The sequence below is a fragment of the Stomoxys calcitrans genome, chromosome 5 (genome assembly GCF_963082655.1).
Source record: "Stomoxys calcitrans chromosome 5, idStoCalc2.1, whole genome shotgun sequence".
Classification (NCBI taxonomy): domain Eukaryota; kingdom Metazoa; phylum Arthropoda; class Insecta; order Diptera; family Muscidae; genus Stomoxys; species Stomoxys calcitrans.
In genome coordinates this window covers 121,466,432-121,487,119 of record NC_081556.1, presented here as the reverse complement: position 1 = coordinate 121,487,119, position 20,688 = coordinate 121,466,432, and the positions used below count along the sequence as shown (strand labels likewise).

Here is a 20,688-nt window from a genome sequence, read left to right as displayed (position 1 = left end):
TCAACCGATTTGACTGAAATTTTGCATGTAATGTTTTGGTATCACTTCCAACAACCGTATTAAGTACGATTCAAATCGGTTTATAATCTGGTATAGCTGTCATATAAACCGATATTGGATCTTGACTTCTTGAGCCGCTGGAGAGCGCAATTCTCATGCGATTTGGCTGAAATTTTGTGTGAGGTGTTCTGTTATCACTTCCAACAACTGTGCTAAGTATGGCGCAAATCGGTACATAACTTGATATAGCTGCCATATAAAGCGATCTTGGGTCTTGATTTCTTGAGCCTCTAGAGGGCACAATTCTCAACCGATTTGACTGAAATTTTGCATGTAATGTTTTGGTATCACTTCCAACAACCGTATTAAGTACGACTCAAATCGGTTTATAATCTGGTATAGCTGTCATATAAACCGATATTGGATCTTGACTTCTTGAGCCGCTGGAGAGCGCAATTCTCGACCGATTTGGCTGAAATTTTGTACATGGTGTTTTGGTATCACTTCCAACAACTGTGCTAAGTATGGCGCAAATCGGTACATAACCTGATATAGCTGCGATAAAAACCGATCTGGGATCTTGACTTCTTGAGCCTCTAGAGGGTGTAATTCTCATCCGATTTGGCTGAAATTTTGTACAACGGCTTTTCTCATGACCTTCAACATACGTGTCAATATGGTCTGAATCGATCAATACCTTGACAGCTCCCATATAAACCGATCTCCTGATTTTGTTTCTTGAGCCCCTACAAGGCGCAATTCTTATCCGAATGAACTGAAATATTACACAATGACTTCTACAATGTTCAGCATTCATTTATGGTCCGAATCGGACTATAACTTGATATAGCTCCAATAGCATAACAGTTCTTATTCAATATTCTTTGTTTGCCTAAAAAGATATACGGCGCATAGAACTCGACGCGTTTGTCGAGTTTTATCCATGGCGAAGGGTATATAAGATTGGGCCCGGCCGAACTTAGCTCGCTCTTACTTGTTATACATACCGAAGAGAAATTCACGTTCACTACCCATTTTCGCCGTTACAGTGAGTTGCATAAACCCTTCATCGTCTAAGTGTGGACCATATCAATATGCTGTTGCCATATAGCCCAGTTTTCCGATGGAAGAGTTCCCTTAACATTCGTATCAATTACAGTTAATATCAGAACTTTCACCATTTTTCTGAAGCACTAAGACCTCTGAAAAACAGTATTTGGCCCATTGACATCCATGGCTTCATTCGGCATTCTTAACGAACTTACAGAAACGATGGGAAGTGAAATAATTTTGATCTATTTATATGTTGGAAAAACCTACCAAAAATTGAGGTCAGCGTACCACCTTAGCAAGAGAATCAAAACCTACCAATTTTGGTAGGAATCTACCAAAAACGGCAACACTCATCATGATGGCTTAATCCTGCAGGGCTATTAGCCACGGTTGAAATCGTTGCGTCTACCCACGCCCCCAAACATAGCCGAAACTAGCATAAGTACCAATTCGAGTTCACATTGCCTGGCCGTTTTCTCCTCCTTGATTAGGAGTAGAGGACTACCCAAACTCTTGCCGATCTACAGGTCACGCAACCAGTTGAGTACACGAAACCGAGCATCGAAATGCCCTTCCTGCGATTTTAGGGCTAAATCACAGACACCACCTTGGCCCCACCAATAATTAGGCTGGAATCGAAGTTTCAGCGGCTTCTGACTCCCGTGGTACCAGATTAGGGACTCTGGTTCGACCCAGGAGTCCAACAACTTCCAATTGAACTCCAGACAGTCATCTATCATAAACAGTCAGAAATTAGGTGGTATAACCCAAATTAACTCAGCACAAGCCTGAGCCAAAACAGGAATGCCACCGAAAAGATTCACACAACACGGTATACATTCTTCTAGTCCGAAGGAATAACAGCGACACCGTGTGGAAAACATTTAAAACTTCAGAACTTCAACACACACACCCACTCGACCAGCTCCAAGACCTCATGGTCCAGCGGCCTTTAGCTCACCGACCTTTTCCATGCAGCCTACTTACCACTCACCCATCCCTCGTTCCATTGCTTCAACGGACCATCACCATCTTCACCTCGTTCCGACCAGCTCTGAAATTTCATGGTCCAGCCGCCTTCGGCTCACCGACCTTTTCGCGGCAGCCTAAAACCACTCATACATCCCTCGTCTTATCGCTTCACTCGTCCTTCCCACCATCCCTATCCATCTCCACATTTTTCCCACGTAATGTCGTACCCAAGGGATCAATAGCTAAGGAAAATCCCAAAACAACATGATACCGGAGTAGCACTTGTTTCCCACTTCAGACCGTGGTGAAGAGCTATTATATACTTTTCACCAAAATGGTCCGCCGTGGGGAGGTCAGCATGTCAGTAATAAGAACCATTAACAACAATTTAAGACTACAGGATAAAAACTAAGGAGGCGTATGCGTCATATGGAGATAAGATAGCAAGTGCCAACTACGTAGGAATACGTCTCACAAACCCATGGCAGCCGGTTGTACGCACCGAATTGACCCGATGGAATTCTTCATCGGCAGGGGCTGCCGCCTCAGTATACGTGTTCATCCTTTTTTCGTCATGGCAGAGGCACAACCCGGAGTGCCTTCACCGAAGACTTCTGGTCCGTGTCGGGATTAAAAAGAACCCCGGACCCTGGTTCTGTTCGGTTTGCCACAACCGTCTCTATCATAGTTCGGTGTCGGTGAGGCATAACCGGTGCATGGAGTGGGTAATTTTCGACTATACGGGAGTATAGTCATACTGAATATGTTGCAAGGTGTTGTGCGAACATAAACAGCAGTGGGTCACTAGCGTCGTCGTCGTTGCCTTCTGCGTCCTCGTCGTCGGACTATGTGACCCCCCGACCTCTCCCGTGCAGTTATATACGCAACATCAGCATCCCAGCCCAAGGCCAGTGCAGGGATGTGCATCATTTATGCAATTGAATTGCAACGGTCTCAATGGCAAGATCGACGAGATTGTGGATTTTATGATTCGGAAGAACATATTGGTCGCAGCGATCTAGGAGACAAAGCTGATCAGCACCTGCAGCTTGCACAGTTGTCACGGATACATTGTGCTATATAAGGATCGCTCAAGGAATGGAGGTAGGGGATTGGCCTTCGTGGTACACCATTCCGTGAAATATAGACCCATCTCGCCGGCGCCTGGCGCTAGTGACCCCTACATGGAGTGCATAGGAATAGCAGTCAGGTCCGATACTGCCGAGATAGAGCTATACAACGTGTACATAATGCCGATGCCAATTAATGGCCAAACTTACAACCCCGACATAAGTGGGTTACTATCTGGCCATAATCGTCTGGTTCTAGGGGACTTTAATGCGCATCACATTTCATGACATTCTCCCCTAGGTAATGACCAGCGGGGTATACCTTTGGTAGAGCAGATTGAAGGCTCCACGTTTTGCACGGTGAATGAGGGTGCCCCCACAAGGATAACGAGGAGGTTTAGCAGCTCGCCAGATATTTTCATTGGATTCCCTGATCTCCTGAGTGACGTATCCTGTCAAGCCGTCATCTCTTTGGGGTCAGACCACCTCCCCATAATTCTCACCATCGACCGACCACTCGACTTCATAACCTCTGATCGCCAGGACGTTTATCAATCAGAAAAAGGCCGATTGGGCTGGCTTCAGAGAGTACACCAATCGCCGCTTCAGTGAGCTAACACCCCCCTCGGATGTGCCAGTTGCCGAGAGGAAATTCCGAGACATTATTAACGACGCAGCCGTTCGAATACGCCAAGTGCGGCCCAATTTCCCGGCGAAGGCTATGGTACTCGCAGACGAACGTGATCGACCCCACTAACCCCAGTATCAGTGAGTTGAGTCTGAAAATAAACAGGGCAGTCAACGAACATAAGCGGAATTTGTGGCTGGAACACTTTGAGCAATGCAACTTAGGTAGCGGTATAAGCAAGCGGTGGTCTACTGTTAAGTCACTCTCGAAACCCGGTAGACGAGAAGACAGGACCTCAGTCACTTTTGGCGACGTAACCGTGACTGATCAAAGAGATGCGCCAGGTTGTTCAACCGTTAATTTATTGTGCGGTCTCCGAGTCTATGGACAGGCATCACTTGGGCGAAGTTACGAATGTCATCTGTGGCGCCAAATCATCCAAGACGTTGGGCCCCGACGAAATCTCTTCACTGATGCTGAAGAATCTCGATTTACCTGGAGTTGAGTACCTTACTATTGTCCTCAACCTGTCTTTGAACACTCTTATAGTTCCCGATGTCTGGAAAATGGGCAGAGTGATCCCGCTACTGAAACCTGGAAAAGATCCTAGTTTGGGGGAGTCGTACAGACCGATCTGTCTTCTCTCATCAGTAGCAAAGACGCTTGATGCATTACTCCTTCCGAGCCTCGTAGGAGAATTTTCATTCGTCGAGCATTAATGTGGATTTCGAAGAATGCATAGCACAATAACTGCTTTGCATGCCATCACCGCACATATTTGCCGTGGCTTCAACGTGTAGAGTGAAACAGGGATTTTCCCAAGGCGGGGTGATATCTCTGGCACTGTTTTACCTCTACCTATCCTCGATTCCAGCCCCTCCAGACGGAATAGAGATCGTATCATATGCGGACGATTGTACGATCATGGCATCAGGCCCCCCACCCATTGTTGACATCTGCGATGGGTTGAACGTCTATCTCAACGAACTTGCTCATATTTCGCTGCAAGAAATCTGAAGATATCTGCCATTAAATCTTCATCCACATTGTTCACTACAAATACGCGTAAGGTGAATACTGAGCTGACTGTGATGGGTGATGGAGAAATGTTTCCGACCATCAAGTGTCCAAAATACTTGGCGTCACATTAGACAGCTCTTACTCATTCTCCCAAAATGCCATAACAATTTGCGATAAAGTCAAAAGTAGAAACAAGGTCCTCAAGTCACTTGCCGGCAGCACTTGGGGTGCAGACAAAGAAACCTTGTTGACCACGTACAAAGCAATTGGCCGGTCTATGGTAAGTTTTGCAGCGTCAGTGTAGCCTCGTCAGCTCTGTGACTCGCAGTGGAATAATATTCAGATCTGTCACACTGCCGCCCTTCGAACTGGCTCAATTACGGTCCGGCAAATGCAGCCGCCTCAACTCCTACAGAACAAGGATTGATGTATGTCCGACGTGCAAGATGTATGTCCCGATTGTGACCAGGGACCACACGATACACGTCACCTGTTTAACTGCCCAGCTAGACCCACTTGACCCAGACCCCTGTGGACGCACCCATTTTAGTCGCAGAGTTCCTGGTTCTTGACACTCAACAGAATCAACAAACTACTACAACAACAACGTCTCCTTCGCATCGCATAAAAGATATTTTAGAGCATTCTTCATAGCCATAGATGTGGTACATTTACCATAGACCATAGTTAAAGCTGTGGGAGGTCACCCTGACGTAGAGTCTAGTATATCCACCTCCGTGTTTCAGTGTTTCTTATTCTTTCCCAATGCTGGCTACATTTTTGTCGTACCATGCCATGCATAGCAGCCAAGTAGGAACGCGCTAAGTTCGGCCGGGCCTAATCTAGGATACTGCTTAAGTTTTACCCTTATTAATTCAGTTTTTTAAACGGGTATTAATTGAGGCTTCTGTGGTCTCAAGAATTCATATTTGGCTATCGGTTTTTAAGGAGGCCACCGTAGCGCAGAAGTTAGCATGTCCGCCTATGACTCTGAACGCCTTGGTTCGAATCCTGGCGAGACCATAAGAAAAAAATTTCAGCGGTGGTTTTCCCCTCCTAATGCTGGCAACATTTGTGAGGTACTATGCCATGTAAAACTTCTCTCCAAAGAGGTGCCGCATTGGGGCACGCCGTTCGGTCTCGACTATAAAAAGGAGGCCCCTAATCTTTGAGCTTAAACTTGAATCGGACTGCACTCATTGATTTGTGAGAAGTTTGCCCCTGTTCCTTAGTGGAATGTTCATGGGCAAAATTTGCATTTTGCATCGGTTTTTAAGGAGCTTTGGGCATTTAGTGCGAGTATTGGATGGCATAAGCGTACTTCACGTATCAAATGTCAAGCAAATCGGATAAAATTTTGCAATTTTTTGGGCTCAAGAAACCAAATCTGGGAATCGGTTTGTATGGAGGTTATATCAGTTTACAGACCGATTGAAATCATAATTAGCATACTGGCAAATCGGACGTACGTAAAATTTCAGCCAAATTCTATGAAAATTTGGGTTTCTAGGGGCTCAAAAAGTCAAATCCAGAGATCGGTTTATAAGGGTGTTATATCAGCTTATAGGGGTGAGTTGGAGATGTTGGAAACCAAGCAACGGTTCTGATTGGTTTTAACTTGGCAAAATCCAGTCTTGGTCTTCCTTCATCTCAAATATAGACGCCAATCTACCCGCGGTGTTACCTGGGCAGCTACCTTTAAAATGAGCTAAAATGTGCCACGAGTTCACCTGTAGAACGAAAAATAAGACGGGTTGGGTTAGTAGCCCATCACCGAAAAACTTGAAGAGATTCATTTGAAAAAACGAAGAAGATTAAAAACCATTCCCCCCTATGTTGACTACACCCGCGAAAAACTGGAATGCCCGCACTCTTAATAGAGAGGGTGCAGCATATGCACTGGTGGATGTATTGAAGAAATACAGGGCAGACAATACTGCCATACAGGAAGTGCGGTGGCTCGGGAAGGGCTCCACAACAACACCGGGTGGTGACGCACAGTGGGGGAAAATCGAAAAAAATCTAGTAAAAAATGTGCCGAGTGAGAACGGGTAGAGATATCTCTTTAAAATTTGGAATAGTTAGAGCTGTGGTGTTATCGAAAACGTGTGCAAAATTTTAAGAAAAAAAAAAACGAATGGGGATAACTTGGTAATTCTTTATGAACCGATTCGGGCCATACCTGGCATGGATATTGGAGACCACAGTAGATAACATCGTGGATAAGACCAACCAAATCGGATAAGAATTGCGTCTTTTAGGGACTCAAGAAGTAAAATAGGGAGATCAGTTTATATGGGACCAATATCAAGTTATGAACCGATTTAGATCATATTTGGTACGTATGTTGGAGGTGACTGTGCAAAATTTCAGCAAAATTGGATAAGAACTACGTCCTCTAGAGGGTCAAGAAGTATAAGCAGATCGGTTTATATGGAGCTATATCATGTTATGGTGCGATTCAGACCATAATTGACACATATGTTAGAGGTCATACATGTAGTGCCAAATCGGATAATAATTCGCCCTCTAGAATGTCAAGAAGTAAAATCGGAAGATCGGTTTCTATAGGAGCTACATCAGGTTTTACACCGATTCAGCTTTTGTTAGGGGTAGAAGTCTTTGTGCAAAATTTCAGTTGAATAGGATAATGATTGTGCCCTCTAGAGGCTAAAGAAGTCAAATAGGGATATCGGTTTATATGGGAGCTATATCAAAATATGAACCGCTATGGCCCATTTGCAATCCCAACTGACCGACCAATAGGAAGTATTTGTGCAAAATTCCGAGCACCTAGCTGTTTTCTGTTTCGAAAGTTAGGACGGACATGGCTAGATCGACTTATAATGTCATGATGACCAAGAATATATATTCTTTATGGGGTCTTAGATGTTATTTTATGGACCTAAGACCCTAAGTCGGTAGATCGGTCTTTATGCAGCATTATTTAAATATGGGGGTCAAGTGCAACTCTCTATTCCAAATTTCAGCAGAATCAGGCTAAAAGCCGCATGCTTTTATGGGCTTGGGTATCTACATCGATATGACAGCTATATCCAAATATAGTCTGATTTGGTTCAGTTAAGAACTTAGCCGGCTTATGGAAATAATATGGATCTGTGGCAATTTTCAGTTCAATATCTCAATTTTTGAAGGTTGTAAAGTTATTATTATTGATGGACTGGCAGACATACGGATATCGTTAAAAGGGGTCGGAAATGTATGTTTGGTTGGAATGACAAAATACGCTATAAACATTTTTCATGATTATAGCAATGAATAAAACAATCTTCTGGAAGATTTTTACGCAATTGATCTTCCGCATGAGTCGCGAAACACTCTTCCAAGATATCACTGGGAAGCGAGTGTTTTAGCAACTCATCGCGAACATTCTCTTACAATTCATTACGTTATAATCGTCCATACGACTCATGAAACACTCTTCTGGGTTATCATTGGGCAGTCCATTGCGTGTGCAGAAGTTTTAGCAACTCTTCGCGACGAATATTGCATAACCCATTGCGTTATAATCGTCCAAAGGATTTGTTTATAAATCGCCTGCATTAACTTTTCCGCGATTGTTTTTATTTTCAAGCCTGGCGCGTTTGGGACTTGTATTGATTTACGTTATTCGATGTTTTGTTTTGAGTGGACAACTTCCACAACACTAAACAAAATTCTTACTTGGTGCTTAGTATCACGAAGTCCCAGAAATAGTAGCCGTTGAGTGGAGCGGACTTGTTTTCATTTCGCCCTTCAAAGAAAAATATTCGTATCTCAGAATAGGTACTACCTATTACGAAAAATTTTAAAGTCTTGTTGAAGTAGGCTAGAAATGGACTCCAAAGACCCAACAGCTGCGGTGATGGCGTCAGACCGTAGCATGTTGTTCTCTTCTCGTATAGGTGTGGGTGCCTTGGCACCTGTAGTCGAGAGGAATGAGGAAGAGGAATGCGGAAGAGACGGATAAACCAGAGGGATGCACAATTCGTCCCCAGCCTTTAAGTAACGGTGGTATTTCCGACTCGGATTCAGACAGCGACAGTCATCGCAGCAGAATCGAGAGATGAGGGCAGCGGGATGACGGCAGAAGTGAGCGATGGCTTTGCTAAGCTCACAAGCAGACCGAGAAAGCGTTCCGGAGAACGACGAAGGAGGTAGAGGAGAGGAGGCAGCGCAATCGAGCGAAAGTGCAGGATGTTGGAAGGGATAGAACTGAAATTTTAAGCACTTCTACGGAAGCTGGAAAGAGAATCAGATCTGGCGAAGAACATAACACTGCTAAAATGCTGAAGAAGAAAAAGAGCTTCCCGCGTGCAAGTACTCTGGGAAGACTAGCTATATGGAGACTCCAGACAGTGCCCTGCGGAGGCAGACAAAGTCGAAACAAGAACGAAGGAAGAGCGAACGGCCCCAGAGCATTGCAAGGAGCAGTTCATATCATCGCGGCATTATCGAGGCGACGACAGAAAACTTGAAAAGGAAGGGAAGAGGTTTCTGATCGGATACTTGAGAAGACACTTGAGGTAGAGAGCGAGGCATTGCTGTGAGCGGCACAGTCTTGGACTGACGGAACCCTAGTATTGCCATCTGGAAGATTATGCTATACGGATGAATCAAAGCTAAAGAACAGAGTGGGCCTGGGGTCTACATTGAGAACCCAGGGACTGAGATCCTTTTTAGACTGCCTGACGATAATACGGTCCTGCAGGCGGAGATCCGGGCGATCACGGAATGCGTAAGTTGGCGTGGTGCTAACGCAAGGACGTCGAATGTGAACATCTTTACGTACAGTAAAATGGCCATAAGGGCAGAACGGTAAGATCACGAACATTCATGGAATGTAAAATGGAGATTGACGCCTTCTCTGAGGATGGCACGATCCGCATCGTTTGGGTGTCGGGAAATGAAAGGGCAGACGATGTAACACCTCGCAATATTAATATAGGACTCCATAAAGTGTATATATTCTTGATCGTCTCGACATTCTGATTAAAACTAGAAATGTCCGTCCATCCGTCTGTCCGTCTGTCAAAATCACGATAGCGGTAGAATGCGTAGAGCTAGCCGTTTGAAGTTTTGCACAGATACTTTATATTGATGTAGGTCATTGTGGATTGCAAATGGGCCATATCGGTTCAGATTTGGATATAGCTCCCACATAAACCGATCTCCCGATTTGACTTCTTGAGCCCATGGAAGCCACAATTTCGATTTGGCTAAAATTTTGCACATAGTGTTCTGTTATGACTTCCAACAACTATGCCAAGTACGGTCCAAATCGGTCAAGAACCTGATATAGCTCCCATATAAACCGATTTCCCGATTTGACTTCTTGAGCCCATGGAAGCCACAATTTCGATTTGGCTAAAATTTTGCACATAGTCTTCTGTTATGACTTCCAACAACTATGCCAAGTACGGTCCAAATCGGTCAAGAACCTGATATAGCTCCCATATAAACCGATCTCCCGATTTGACTTCTTGAGACCACGGAAGCCACAATTTTTGTCCAATTTGGCTGAAATTTTTCACAAAGTATTCTGTTGTGACTCCCAACAACAGACCCAAGTACGGTTCAAATTGGTCTATAATCTTATATAGGTCCCATACAAACCGATCACCGGATTTGACTTCCCGAGCCCCTGGATAAAACGCTACTCTTTTAGAACAGTATTTAATAGATATTTTTGTTACTCGTCCAGGCGAGTAATGCGCAACTCTTCTAGAAGAGTATTTTACAAATCTTCCAAAACACTCATTTGTTACTCGTTCACAAGATTCTTGCGGGATTTTAAGATCTTGCAAACACTCGTTAGCAACTCAAAGAAGATTCGTCTTGAGAACACAACTCCTCTCAACGGGGAAATCGTCTACGACTCGTAGACGAGATCGTCCGCAATCATAACCTTCATTTAGAAGATTCGCGGATGATTGTTTGGCGATAGAAAATGTTTGCAGTCTTAATATACCCTACTATGTTGGTGGGTATAAAAATGTACCTCCTTCAGTTTTTTCGATATGAGTTTCCTTTAAAATAACGAGAATTGCTTTCCTTTACAAAAATTATATGTTAGTAAACCATTCAAAAAAGTTACCCTTTAAAATTTGGGTCTCATGCGCTATCCGCTCTCCAGACAGGCCAGCAAAATATAAGAATTTAATTTTCTACTTTACCATTAAACTCTTACTATTCCCTGAATTATTCTTACCTTTCATGGGTATTCGATTTCCATCCAAACGATCATCATCTTCAAAGGAACCTGGGCGTTCTGTAATACAAAAGAGAAATAATCCAAATTTTGATTTTTCGCCATGCTACTCCATTTTGTACTCACTCTTGTTACCCGGCAGGTAATCATCTGGGTTAAAATAGGTATTGATCTTCTTATCATCCTGATAACCTCCAGGACGTCCGGGCGCTGTACCATTACGGCGCACATAATTTGTATCATATGAATTGCCTGCATTTGGGCCATAGGGAGGACCCGAGGGAGGCCTGGTAGAAGAGCCATCGGCAGGGGCATCTGGCCGATTGGTATAGTCCACAAAGTCGCCAGGCCTTTGGGAAGAAGGTCTGCCGCCATAAGGTGGCGAGGTGCCATCATTTTCAGGTCTTGTGCTGTAGGGCGGTGAGGGATTGCGATCATTTTCAGGTCTAGAGTTGTAAGGCGGTGGAGGACGACCATCTGGCCTAGCTGAACCATAGGGCAGAGCGGTGCCGCGATCATTCTCTGGTCTTGGACCATAAGGAGGCTGTGAGCCACGATCGTTATCTGGCCTGGGACCATTACCTCCAGGCCTAGACCCATACGGTCCATTAGGGTCATTGGGCCTAGGTCCATAGGGAGATGAATTGCGATCATTTGCCGGCCTAGAACCATATGAGGAATCTTGACCACTTCCTGGCCTAGAATAATATGGGGGCGTAGTATTATCATAGCCAGGCAGACGCATGGGGTCCCTATGGGAATTATCATAACCTGGGCCAGGTCGTAAGGAATCTCTATTTGGATTGGGCCTTGGGGCATTAGGCGAATATCCCGAATCTTCGGGACGCATTGTTGAAGGATTATAAGACTCAGGAGTACCATAACTATAACCATTGCCATAACCCAGGCCAAAAATGGGCTTTGGAGGTCCATTGGAATTTTGTGGCGGAGGCGGTCGTGGTCTGGTGCTGTCATAAGATGTTGGCCTATCAGCCACCTCGGGTGCATTGGAGGCATAACCACCTGGTATGTAAACATCCTGGTTGGGTGATGGGTAATTAGGATCATACAGAGTGGGATATTTAAACAGAGGATATATGTCCTGGGAGAAATACAAACGATCTCCCCCTGGACCTGCAGCTGTGGTGGGAGTTGAGGGTTCCAGAGTGGATGCAGGACCTGGATTATATAAGGTGGTCTCACTGTAACCCGTGGTGGGAGTAGGATATCGCCCTCCATCATCCTGCACTGTTGTAATCACTGTAGGTGTGGGATCCACCACCAACACCGGAGTTCCCGGCGAAGGTCTTGTGGGCAAAAACACTGGTGTGGTAGGTGCCAAACTGGTGCCATAATTTTTCGTTTCACCTCCACTCTCTTCAGGCTCATCCAAATCAAAACAATTCGTCTTTCTTGAATATAAATCAAAGTCTGGATCAAAGATAACACCATTTGGCCGTCCGCCTGAGGTGCTGTATTTCTCTTTGGATAATTGGCAGGTGCCATTTCCGCGTCGATGCACTCTGCAATGAAATTACATGAGAATAAATGGGGGACATTAAAAAGCTAATGATGCAACAAGCATGACTTCATCTGCCAGCGCACTCACCCAAATGAAATCGACTGACACTTATCGCCCTCTGCCAGACACTTTTCTTTGCAGCTCCTCAGCGAGTTGGTGTCTTCCGTGCGAAAAGTTTTCTCGAATGGCATCATTGCCTCCAAAGCAATGCGTTCAAAGCAGTCTGCAAAGATAACAAAGGGTCAAATGGCAGTTAAATACAATGGACAATATTTGGAGGGGGAATTTTGATCACAGGTACGAATGGTATGAATGCGAGTAATTGATTTCCCAGCTTGGCCTGTTTGTAAAGTGCTCAAAGAGGGGGTAATGTTGCAATTGTGCGACTCGATTTGTATGAGGTCAGTAGTGTTAAAAGGGAAATTGCATGACGCATTATGTTTGGGAGAAATACTTCAAAGGCTAAATAGGTGCTAGGTTTAAGTGGTGAGGATTGATGTAAGCAAAACTAATTGATTGAAACAAGTACAATAAAAAAAGCTCTTAAATTTCGGCCATGCCGATTTGTATATACCCTCCACTATCGCTGGAAAATCGGAGTGAGCAAACAAGGCTATTGTGTGTAAATAGAGCAATCATTTTTGTGCTGACGACGCGGAGGATTCTACCACAGGAAGAGAAGAAGAAAGAAGCCTTCTAGTTTCTACCATTGAACTATCCAGATCGCTTTAAAAAGCCCAATAACATGCGAATGTTCACATCCGCTAAATCAGACACGTTCTCAAAGAAATGAGAACCTAATGTGGAACTCCTTCCGGCTGCTAGTGCAGGAGAGCCACACAGAAGGTGTTCTATAGTCTCTTCTTCTGCGATGTCCTCACAGCTTGTGCAAAAGTCAATGGTGGCAACCTTCAATCTGTCAGCACATTTCCCGATTAGACAGTGACCTGTCATGACGGACACAATGACTGAGACGTCTGTTCTAGCCAATGACAGCAAAGCGGTAGACCTCTTCGAGTCTAGATTAGGCCATATGGTTTTCAAATGCTCAAAGCCCCCTCTTTGAGACCCTCTATCATTCGATGTCCTTCGGGACTTATCCTGAAAATTTAGTTTACATGTCGCCAGAGGCATACCCACATATTCCACTATCTCTGGAATGTGTAGGGTAGTTCCCAGTCTCGCAAGCTCGTCCGCTTTACAATTCCCTGGCATATCTCTGTGGCCCGGCACCCAGAGCAGGTGAATTTTGAACTATTCAGACATCTCGTTGAGACATCCGCGATAGTCGAGGGCGTTTTTTGTGTTGAGAAATACGTTCTCCAGGAATTTAATGGCTGCCTGGCTGTCTGAGAAGATCAGATCAGACCAGTTCTAGATCTTTAGAGTACACACCAAAGCTCACCTGGTCGTTTAGTTTGGAACCATCCCTATAGAAGGCTATGCAACTTCTTTTACCAGGGGTATTGCAGTTCCAATCGGTTCTATTAGGAATAGTGGTACAATAATTTTTATCAAAAAGCGACATTGCCTGGAACATCGGACATTGTATCACGGATAACAAAGTTTCCGTAGCCGCCATATAACCAAAGAGAAAGCTCCCTAACCTCTCGGCAGTGGTCGCTGCAATTTGTATAGCAACAATGTCCAGAGGCATAAGATATAGGATTAAATTCAGAGCATCAGATGGTGTCGTCCTCAATGCTGCTGTGATGCACAAACAAGCCATCCTTTGAATCCGGTTAAGTATTGAGCAGTAGGTGGACTTTTGAAGCGCCGTCCACCAGACCCCAACACCATATAGCATTATAGGTCTGACAACTGTTGTATATACCTAATGCATGACAAGCGGTCTAGGCCCCCAACTTTTGCCAATGGCTCTTTTGCAGGTGTATAGGGCAAGAGTTGCCTTTCTTGCCCTTTCCAAAATGTCGGATTCGAAGTTAAATTTCCTGTCCAGCAAAACACCAAAGTATTTTGCGCTTTCTGTAAATGGAATATTCTCTCCACCCAAGAAAATAGGTTCCACTGTAGGCAACTTGTATCTCCTGCTGAAAGGAACTTCTTCTGTCTTACACGGATTTACACCTACACCATTTCGGCAGCCCACTTAGCTGTTGCACATAGAGCTTCTTGAAGCAAATCTCTTAGAGTACTGGGAAACCTTCTCTTTACCGCAATTGCCACGTTATCAGGATACGCGAGCAATTTTGTACCTTTTTCTGCCAGAGACAATAATATATTGTTAATAGCTATATTCCAAAGTAGAGGAGACCATACATCACCTTGAGGAGTTCCTTTGCTGACCCATCTTCTAAGATCCACCGATCCCAAGCCTGCCCTAATTTATCTTTTAGTAAGTTATTAATAAACTTCTTACGGTAGAGTTGATGCCCAGAAATTCCAACCATTTCATGATTAACGTTGGTTTCAATTATTGAAAGCACACTCAATGTCAAGAATTGCTGCCATTGTTTATTCCTTGACAGCGAAAGAACCCTCTATGTAGCCCACTAGGTCGCGAAAGGCTGTTTCTGTGAACTTACCTTTACTATGAGCATGCTGCTGCCGCGACAGGAGATCTCCAAGGATCTTTGCCCTAAGACATGTTTCTATCAACCTCTCAAGAATCTTCAGCATAAAGCATGACAGACTATGTGGAGGTGGCGATCCTCGTCCAGCTCCTGTAGGTGAGCAAGCTCGTTCCGGTCTAAAGGAACGAGCTTTCCCCTCCTAATGCTGGCAACATTTGTGAGGTAATATGCCATGTAAAACTTCTCTCCACAGAGGTGTCGCACTGCGGCTTGCCGTTCGGACTCGGCTATAAAAAGGAGGACCCTTATCATTGAACTTAAACTTGAATCGGACTGCACTAATTGATATGTGAGAAGTTTGCCCCTGTTCCTTAGTGGAATGTGCATGGGCAAAATTTGCAATTTAATTGTTCGTGATCTTATCGTCCTGGTTGTTATTGCCCTTATGGCCATTTTACTGTCCGTAAATATGTTCACACTTGACGTCCGTGCATTAGCACCACACCATCTTACGCATTCCATGATCGCCCGGATCTCCGCCTCCAGGACCGAATTATGGTCAGGCAGTCTTCTGTGGGTTAACATTGAGACCCTTGGGTCTAGCCCAGCCATATGCAATACCTCTTCGGGCCTTCTGCATAGCTGGTTCGTATCTTTACCCAATATTGTGAAATACTTAGAGTCCAATGGTCTTCTTAGCGACCTACAATATGGGTTCCGCATAAATCGCTCCACGGATGACCTGATGGCATTCCTGTCTGAACGTTGAAGTCGCTCTATTCACCAGTTGGTTGAGAGTAAGGTCGTGGCTCTGGATAACCCCAATTCATTTGATAGGATCTGGCACGGTACACTCCTTTCAAAGCTTGTCGCTTTTGGTGTCGGTAATAACTTGGCTCGGCTTAAATCGAGTTTTCTCAGAGATCGCACTAAAGAGTTGTTGTAGATGTTCTTATCTGACGAATATAGATTGACGCCAGGAGAACCACAAGCCTCTGTCCTTCTCCTTCTCTTTTTATACCCTCCACCATCGGAGGGGGTATACTAATTTCATCATTCTGTTTGTAACACATCCAAATATGCATCTGTGACCCCATAAAGAATATATATTCTTGATTGTCATGTCATTTTAAGTCGATCTAGCCATGTCCGTCCGTCCGTCTGTCTGTCGAAAGCACGCTAACTTTCGAAGGAGTAAAGCTAGCCGTTTGAAATTTTCCACAAATACTTTTTGTTAGTGTAGGTCGGTTGTAATTGTAAATGGACCAAATCGGTCCATGTTTTGATAAAGCTGCCATATAAACCGATCTGGAATCTTGACTTCTTGAGCCTCTATAGAGCGCAATTTTCGTCCGATTTGACTGAAATTTTGCTCGTAATGTTTTGCAATCACTTCCAATACCTACGCTGGGTATGGTTCAAATCGGTCCATGTTTTGATATAGCTGCCATATAAACCGATCTTGGATCTTGAATTCTTGAGTCCATAGAGAGCGCAATTCTCATCCGATTTGACTGAAATTTTGCACGTTGTTTGTTGGTGTCACTTCCAACAACTGTGCTGAATACGATTCAAATCGGTTCATAATCTGGTATAGCTGTCATATAAACCGATCTTGGATCTTGACTTCTTGAGTACATTGTGAGCGCAATTCTCATCCGATTTGGCTGAAATTTTGCATGAGGTGTTTTGTTATGACTTCCAACAACTGTGCTTAGTATGGCGCAAATCGGTACATAAACTGATATAGCTGCCATATAAACCGATCTGGGATCTTGACTTCTTGAGCCTCTAGAGGGCACAATTCTCGTCCGATTTGACTGAAATTTTGCTCGTAATGTTTTGCAATCACTTCCAATAACTACGCTGGGTATGGTTCAAATCGGTCCATGTTTTGATATAGCTGCCATATAAACTGATCTTGGGTCTTGACTTCTTGAGCCTCCAGAGGGCGCAATTCTCATCCGATTTGACTGAAATTTTGCACGTAGTGTTTTGGTGTCACTTCCAACAACTGTGGTGAGTATGATTCAACTCGGTTCATAATCTGGTATAGCTGTCATATAAACCGATCTTGGATCTTGACTTCTTGAGCCTCTAGAGGGCACAATTCTCGTCCGATTTGACTGAAATTTTGCATGAGGTGTTTTGTTATGACTTCCAACAACTGTGCTTAGTATGGCGCAAATCGGTACATAAACTGATAAGCTGCCATATAAACCGATCTGGGATCTTGACTTCTTGAGCCTCCAGAGGGCGTAATTCTCATCCAATTTGACTGAAATTTTGCACGTAGTGTTTTGGTGTCACTTCCGATAACTGTGCTTAGTATGATTCAAATCGGTCCACAATCTGCTATAGCTGTCATGTAAACCAAACTTGGATCTTGACTTCTTGAGCCCTTAGAGTGCGCAATTCTAATCCGATTTGGCTGAAATTCTGTATGAGTTGTTTTGTTATGACTTCCATTAACTGTGCCAAGTATGGTGCAAATCGGTTCATAACCTGATATATCTGCCATATAAACCGACCTGTGATCTTGACTTCTTGAGCCTCTAGAGGGCGCAATTCTCATTCGATTTGGAAGAAATTTTGTACAACGGCATCTCTCATGACCTTCAACATACGTGACTTATATGGTTTGAATCGGTCAATAGCTTGATACAGCTCCCACATAAACCGGTCTCCCGATTTTGCTTCTTGAGCCCCTACAAGGCGCAATTCTTATCTGAATGAACTGAAAAATTACACAATGACTTCTACAATGTTCAGCATTCAATTCATTTCTGGTCCGAATCTGACTATAACTTGATACAGCTCCAATAGCATAATAGTTCTTATTTAATATTCTTTGTTTGCCTAAAAAGAGATACCGCGAAGAACTCGTCAAACGCGATCCATGGTGGAGGGTATATAAGATACGGCCCGGCCGAACTTAGCACGCTCTTAATTTTTCTTATTCTCATTGACGATCTACTGAATCTGACGTCGAATCCGATCTTCTCGTTCGCGGATGACAGCAACCTCTGTCATTCATTTCTATTCTATCAAAGGCCGAGTCTTGGAGAGATTGAAGATAGGAGGCGGATTATGGATGTAACACTCTGCCATGATTTGCTGGCCATTTCTGAATATAGATTGACCGCATGAGTACCACAAGCCTCTGTGCTTTCTCCCTCTCTTTTTCTTATTTTCATTGACGATCTACTGAGTCTGAAGTCGATTCCGATCTACTCGTTCGCGTACCCGTATGTACAGCTGACGGGTTCAAATCCCTCCTTATTCAGCATCTGTAATAGGTTATTTATGGTGGTCACCCAAAGTAGTGGCGATAAATTGCCCCCCTGTGGCGTGCCCTGTGCCACTTTCTCCCTTATATTTATGTCATGGGACCCACAATTTATCCATCTGTTCCTTAGCACATGGTTTAGCCAGTCTCTAAGGTACTAATTGTAATAATTGTGTGCCAAATATTGATAAACCTTTAATTATGTGAAACAAATATTTCCAATTTTTTTATCGTTATACAAATTGCAAAATTATATGTTTCACTTTCTGTCTTAATAACTAGTTAGGCCATAAGTATTCCTAATTCATATATTTAAAGTTTTTCATATAACAATTGCCTAAAACATAATTAAAACAAAAAAAAAAATGATGACAAGTCATATTCTTTGAATGACAAAAGGGGCATGTTTAGTTAAAATCCACATCATGTTATGATTTCCGCTTGTCTAATTTTTACAACAGAAATGAATTCTAGCATAAAAACTCATTCTAGGCTAAACACCGAAAACTCCCCATCAGAGTTACCGAATAATAAGTCTATGGAGCTCCTTGGAGTGATTGCTTCGCTTAGATAGTAGATGGAGATGAGAGTGATTTCATAAAAATTATGTAAATAGGTATCAAAAAAGTTCGTTATAAATTCATACAAATTCATGCGATGACCTTCAACTGTTGTTTTGGTTTAAATACAACAAAATGTGTCTCGGAACGACGTGTAATTATTTTTAAAAAGATTTTAAATGAATTTCAGCAAAATGCTATCCAATGAAATTAAATGTCTGGGTGCGGGGGAGAGGCCAAAGTTAAAATTTCAATAAAATTCGGATTAACTAAAGGGTAAAAACCGCACCAAGAAAAGTTCAACAGGTCATAAATAGTGTTGCCGTTTCCTAGAATGTTTGTGGGACTCTACTATAGGGTATTCACTAGTAAACAAGTAAAAGTGTGCTAAGTTCAGACGGGCCGAATCTTGGGAACCCACCACCATGGATTCTGTTAAAAATTTAAACAAATGAACTCAGTTGAAGGGCACATATGTATTTAACGTACAAAATTGCTGGAAAATCAGCCAAAAGTTGAAGATTCTTTGGGCCGTAGAAGAATATTGGGTAGATCGGTTTAAATAGGAGCTATATCAGCTTGTAGACCGTTGAAATTTCAGTCAAATCGGACAACGGCTTCTAGGGTATCGAGATCTCAAATGGAGGATCGGTTGATATGGACTTATGTCGGCACGGTTGTTGAAAGTCATAACAAAACACTCCATGTAAAATAGATGGGAGCTAAATATATCAGGTTATACACCGATTTGAACCGTTATTAGCACGGTTGTTGGAAGTCATAACAAAACCATCCCTGCGAAATTTTAGCCAACTCGAAAAATAATTGTAGCCTCTAGGAGCTCAAGGAGTCAAATCAGGAGATTGGTGCATATGGGAGACTAGCCGAACCGGGCCCGCTCCTCTGCGCCTTCTTTATCTCTCTAATATCTTTTTAGGGTGGGGACACTTCGCATTGAATGCGGATATTAAATTTGTGCCATTGTAGCCTATGACGCTGAACGCGTTCGAATCCTGGCGAGAATATCGGACAAAGCGGTGTTTATTCCCACTTAATGTTGGTGCTTTAGGACGTTCCCCAAAAACACTTGGCTCCAAAATTGGATATCAAATTCGTTTTCAACTCTCAAATACCTTTCATTTGAGTCCCATATTGTCATAATGTGTCAAATAACCCATTTGAGTTAACTTTAGGAGGAAAAGTGCCACCTCGACTTGAAAGCAAATTTTAGTGTCATATTCGTTATCTACTCTCTAATACCTTCCATTTAAGTCCCATATTGCCATGGTCGGCTAATATGACCATTTGGGGGTATTTGGGGCTGGGCGAACTCCCATTACTTGAATCTAATGTTTTATGCCATATTTGTAATCTACTGCCTAATACTTTTCATTTGAGTCCCATATTTTTCACGAACTTCGAATATATCTGGGTACTTGAACCCAAATTTTAATGTCATATTCGATTTCGTGCCCATCGGATCACTTTCGGAAATGGGTGGCGTTTTTGGGTTTAGGGGGAGGGTCCGCCTCCATCTGACGTCTAAAAAGTATATAGCCTATGTTTATGACCCCCAATACTTCGATTCGATTTGGTATGCCAGATTCGAAATCTACTCCTGAATACCTTTCATATGAGCCCCATATTGAAATGAACGTCCAATATGTCTGTTTGGGGGAGTTTTGGGGCAAGGGCGGCCCCCAGGTACTTGGACCCAACTTTTATTATGTAATTCGTACTCTACTCTTGAATACCTTTCGTTTGAATCCCATATTGTCCCGATCGGTTCACTTTTATTTTTTGGGTAGTACTTTTGAGGTAAGGGGGAG

The 20,688-nt window shown here is 43.4% G+C and overlaps 2 protein-coding genes across 5 annotated transcripts in view; one reads left to right on the top strand and one right to left on the bottom strand.

Annotated features, from left to right (window-relative positions):
* LOC106092953 (uncharacterized) overlaps positions 1 to 20,688 on the top strand; it is a 181,428-nt gene that overhangs the window by 60,412 nt on the left and 100,328 nt on the right. The window lies entirely within an intron of this gene.
* The window catches only part of LOC106091657 (uncharacterized), a 110,937-nt gene that overhangs the window by 52,658 nt on the left and 37,591 nt on the right, over positions 1 to 20,688 (bottom strand). For all 4 annotated transcript variants that reach the window (XM_059369331.1, XM_059369330.1, XM_059369333.1 and 1 more), the window contains exons 3-5: positions 12,564 to 12,699; positions 11,081 to 12,477; positions 10,955 to 11,014 (exon numbers count right to left, since the gene is read on the bottom strand). In XM_059369331.1, the coding sequence (XP_059225314.1) occupies positions 10,955 to 11,014; positions 11,081 to 12,477; positions 12,564 to 12,699 (1,593 nt within the window). The remainder of the gene's footprint in view (positions 1 to 10,954; positions 11,015 to 11,080; positions 12,478 to 12,563; positions 12,700 to 20,688) is intronic.